This window comes from Myotis brandtii, unplaced genomic scaffold (genome assembly GCF_000412655.1).
Source record: "Myotis brandtii unplaced genomic scaffold, ASM41265v1 scaffold123, whole genome shotgun sequence".
NCBI lineage: Eukaryota > Metazoa > Chordata > Mammalia > Chiroptera > Vespertilionidae > Myotis > Myotis brandtii.
This window is the reverse complement of record NW_005354291.1, coordinates 15265349-15270435: the sequence shown is the minus strand read 5'-3', so window position 1 is coordinate 15270435 and position 5087 is coordinate 15265349. Positions and strand designations below refer to the sequence as shown.

Genomic DNA, 5087 nt, shown 5'->3' with positions numbered 1-5087 from the left:
TTGTTTTCCTTTTCCAGCAACAGCAGCCTTACGCAGCCTTCGAATTTCTTAATTACAAACCCGTTCGCTTCTAAATCAACCCCAAACCCTCAGGCAGAGCCCAGAGGGAGGCTGTGCAAGTTTGTACACACCCCCACCTCCCTCCCGGATCAAGGGCAACAGCAGAAGCTAGAAACTGTGTATGTGCAAAAAGGTGGATCTGGGGACGAGGATCGCTGAGTTTGTTTACAGAGCAGAGACGCCTCAGCTCGGATGCCAAAGCTACCAAGAGCTAGCTGCAAAGCAAACTTAGCTGAAGCACACAGCGGCGGGTGGGCCCAAAAGCGCGGACCGGATTCCCAATCGCAAGAACGGGGCCGGCCGGGCCGCGAGCGCGCTCGGTCCACCTGCAGCCAGTGCCGCTCCCCGCCCCCAGCTCCTGTCCTTGAAAGGAGTCAGGAAAAAATGCATCTACAAGGAGAATATCTAGATCAGCTTACCTGCTGCCCCTACAAAAACACAAAGGCACAGCCCAGGATAGCGCGCTCGGAGGCGGGGACATTATTTGTCCCGGGCTTTAAAACCCCACTCAGGAAAACACAGCCATTCTCTCGGTCCAAGGAAGCTTTTGCAAAACCAGGGAGGCAAAAGGGCACTATGGAGGGCTAGGGCGCGAGCGAACCCCCTTTTCCCGTAGAAGGTAGCCCAAACCGCTAGGTGAACCCGGTGGAAGGGGTTGGGATGGGGGATCCGGCCGTAAGGGGGCTGGGGGCGGTGAGTTTTCCTCGCTCCTCTCCGGGAAGGCGATACCTGCGGGCTAGGAGTCCAAGGAGGATTTTCTCCCTGGACCCGGCGCGACCGGGCCGTCCCCACATTTGCGGGTAGGGAAGAAACCAGAGTCTGGGGGCAATGGGGCAGCACCCAGGCCCGCGGCAACCTCTGTGCACGTGCCGCTCGCCGCGAGGACGCAGCTCCACGACCCGGTCCGATGTGCCCGGAGTTCCAGAATCCGCTTTTTCTTGCCTCCCGCCCTGGAGGCTCTTGCTCCGCCCTTCCTGAGATCCTTATATTAACTGTGGCCAAAGCTCTAAGAAACACAGTTCATTGTTGGTAGTTGCTGGGCAGTCTTGCTGAGCTGTGAGGGCAGCGGAGGGAAAATAAAGGAGAGCGGCTCCGATTCTACCCCCGCGGCCCGCTGCAAGACCTCAGCTCCGACAACGCGACAGCTAGCGCCCTGCACGCCAGGAAGGCCCCCTCTATGTGCTGCTGAGTCGGTCCTGGACCCGACGATCCCGCCCTTGGTCTTCGGAGCAGAAATCGCTAAGACGGAAGGTAAGCGCGCCCGGCGAAGCTGGCCCGGGCTCCTGCCAACCCCGTCCTCCGAGGGCTGGGTTTGCCCGGAGGAAGAGCGCTAGGCGGAGCTGGGGAATAACAACAGGATGTGCAACAACAGGATGAGGAGGGTTGATTTAAAGCCTTAAGTTCGCGGCAGGGCTACGGGGCACTTCCTTTATTAGGCGACTTAGGAGAGCGGAGGGGGGTGTGGGCTCCGGCCCTCCCGCCCGATCACAGGGGAAGGGGCTGTCTGTGCAGCCCCCCGGCTCTGTTGTGGGTGGAAGGTCCGCCGTGTTGGCGAGTCCCGGTGCGCTAGCTACTAGCGGGATCCTGGGGAATGAAAATTCGCAGCCGACGTGCGCCCGGGGGTCTTGGGGGGCAGCGGCCAGAAAAAGTGGGGTGCGCTCTGGTGGGCGACACGTGTGGCCCGGGTCTTATCGTCTGCCCTTTTCACTTGCAGGACTGGAAATGGCAGACCATATGATGGCCATGAACCACGGGCGCTTCCCCGACGGTACCAATGGGCTGCACCACCACCCTGCCCACCGCATGGGCATGGGGCAGTTCCCGAGCCCCCATCACCACCAGCAGCAGCAGCAGCCCCAACACGCCTTCAACGCCCTAATGGGCGAGCACATACACTACGGCGCGGGCAACATGAATGCCACCAGCGGCATCAGGCACGCGATGGGGCCGGGGACTGTGAACGGAGGGCACCCCGCAAGCGCGCTGGCCCCAGCCGCTAGGTTTAACAACTCCCAGTTCATGGGCCCCCCGGTGGCCAGCCAGGGAGGCTCCCTGCCGGCCAGCATGCAGCTGCAGAAGCTCAACAACCAGTATTTCAACCATCACCCCTACCCCCACAACCACTACATGCCGGATTTGCACTCTGCTGCAGGCCACCAGATGAACGGGACAAACCAGCACTTCCGAGATTGCAACCCCAAACACAGCGGCGGCAGCACCACCCCCGGCTCGGGTGCTTGCCATTCAGATGGCGCTGTGATCTGATGTTTTTCACCATGCAGGTACCGGTGAGGTCTGTCCAATGGCAGCGGCGGCGGCGGCAGCGGCAGCGGCAGCAGCAACATGCCCGCCTCTGTGGCCCACGTCCCTGCTGCAATGCTGCCGCCCAATGTCATAGACACTGATTTCATCGACGAGGAAGTGCTTATGTCCTTAGTGATAGAAATGGGTTTGGACCGCATCAAGGAGCTGCCTGAACTCTGGCTGGGGCAAAACGAATTTGATTTCATGACGGACTTCGTGTGCAAACAGCAGCCCAGTCGAGTAAGCTGTTGACTCGATCGAAACCCAGCGAAAGAAATCAAACCCTCCAACTTCTTCGGTGTGAATTAAAAACATTCCCTTAGACACAGTATCTCACTTTTCAAATCTTGAAAGGTTTGAGAACTTGGAAACAAAGTAAACTATAAACTTGTACAAATTGGTTAAAAAAATTGCTGCCACTTTTTTTTTTCCTGTTTTTGTTTCGTTTTTGTAGCCTTGACATTCACCTCCCTTATGTAGTTGAAATATCTAGCTAACTTGGTCTTTTTTGTTTGTTTTTACTCCTTATTTCCTCACTTTCTCCAGTGCTCAACTGTTAGATATTAATCTTGGCAAACTGCTTAATCTTGTGGATTTTGTAGATGGTTTCAAATGACTGAACTGCATTCAAATTTATGAGTGAAAGGAAAAATTGCATTAGTTGGTTGCATGAACTTCGAAGGGCAGATGCACAAACTCTGCCATCTCGCTTCATTTTTTTAACTATGCATTTGAGTACAGACTAATTTTTAAAATATGCTAAACTGGAAGATTAAACAGATGTGGGCCAAGCCGTTCTGGATCAGGAAAAGTCATACTGTTCACTTTCAAGTTGGCTGCCCCCCCCTCCCCCATATGTACAGACAATAATAGGGTGTGTGGAATGTCGTCAGTGGCAAACATTTCACAGATTTTTATTTTGTTTCTGTCTTCAACATTTTTGACACTGTGCTAATAGTTATATTCAGTACATGAAAAGATACTACTGTGTTGAAAGCTTTTAAGGAAATTTTGACAGTATTTTTGTACAAAACATTTTTTTGAAAAAATACTTGTTAATTTATTCTATTTTAATTTGCCAATGTCAATAAAAAGTTAAGAAATACTTGTTTTCTAGAAGTCATTTGGGGGTGGTTGTTCCCTTTGGTGGATTTCCTTTTTTTCCTCTGTAAATGGAACACTTCATTGATGAGAGTAAGCATTCCAAAGAGTAAAGCACTGGACACTAAAACAGGTCATGATGAGCTTAAGAGAGGAGCAGGATTTAACATAATTGGCATAATGCTTCCTTGTTATCATTGGAACATGTCTCTTGGTGTGGTTTTAATCAAAAGCTACAAAGTTGTCAAAGCTTTTCTTTCCCCTTAATTGCCATCAAATTCAAGTATACTCTAGAGTTAGAAAGGTTTATTATACTAAAAATTATGGATATTTTTTTCATAGTATGGAAGAGGGAAAATTTAAGGGTTTCTGGCTATACCTGATTCAACTACTTCAAAGGAGGTAGAAGGGAGTAATATTCTGGGAGATTGATGAGGATGGCATGATATAGAAATTTTTATCTGTAGTGATGAATCTTATTTCTCAGTAAAAGTACTAAGGAGAGGCACACACACTGCTAGCTTAATCTCTGAAATAGCTTCTGACTGGCTTATAGTTCTAAGAGGAAGATGGAGCAGAATTATACCTTGAGGCTTTCTATTTGTTCTCCTATAATATTTAAAATTTACTCAGAGAGGTTGAGTCAAAGGTCAAATTACAGTCTTTACAAGATGTTCCCTCTCAAGCATGCCCTGTTTTCCAGAATACTGAGCCTTTTCTGTCACAGGCATTGGGTGCAAAGGACATAAGGATAAGGTCATTTTAATTTTACCTAAATGGATTATCAAGAATATATAACTACAGTTCAGTAAGTAGATGTCAGGTTTTACCTTATATAATCAAATGAAAAAGTAATATTGTTAAAATCTCAAATTATCTCTGTTGGCAGGAGAAAGAATTTTTTGTTTTCCTAGCTTATAAGGGCAACACACCTACATTAACGTTGGCAGGAGAAAGAATTTTTTGTTTTCCTAGCTTATCTTATAAGGGCAACACACCTACATTAACGAGAGAGAGAAAAAAAAGTATTTTGTATTTAACCTACTGGAGGAGTAAAGAAATGTAGATTGGAGAAAAGTCTCACTATTTTAAAAGGGAATTTCATTTAGACAGATTCCAATCTTTAAGCCTATTTTATAATTAAAAAGGAGAGGAGGGTATATAGAAGTATTAAATAACAGTGGGTCTTGCATAAAGGCTGACTCCAGTATAATTCAGATCACCTACATTCCATAATTCTATAGCCAAGACAGACCATTAAAATTAAGATGCACACGCCACTATAATTGACACTCCTATTAAAAATTATGTTCTAAATAATGTCTCTGAAAATACACTGTCATTGAAAACTCCACCCCATTTTTAAAAGCTGATCCAGATTTCCCACATTAATAGTTAGAGCTGAAGTTTTCTTTAGCTAAGACGTGTCAATACTAAATCTGCAATCAGCAGTAAATCTTCCTGGCTAAGCATTTTCACCGTTAAGTTTTTCTTTTTTTTCCAGAGGCTCAAGTGAAAAAATATGTTTGCATACATATTAATACAGCAATTCTAGTTCTTTTTCACTTGTGCCAGGAAAAAAAGGGAAACCTATTGGAGGCATTGTTCTTTTGCAAAAAGAA

The 5087-nt window shown here is 47.6% G+C and overlaps 1 protein-coding gene across 1 annotated transcript; it reads left to right on the top strand.

Moving 5' to 3' along the window:
- The first annotated feature begins 1057 nt into the window (after positions 1 to 1057).
- Positions 1058 to 3467, top strand: CITED2 (Cbp/p300-interacting transactivator, with Glu/Asp-rich carboxy-terminal domain, 2). Its single transcript, XM_005859067.2, is given in 2 exon segments — positions 1058 to 1311; positions 1775 to 3467. A coding segment is annotated over 1 exon segment (834 nt). The 5' UTR covers positions 1058 to 1311; positions 1775 to 1782; the 3' UTR covers positions 2617 to 3467.
- Positions 3468 to 5087: the final 1620 nt, after the last annotated feature.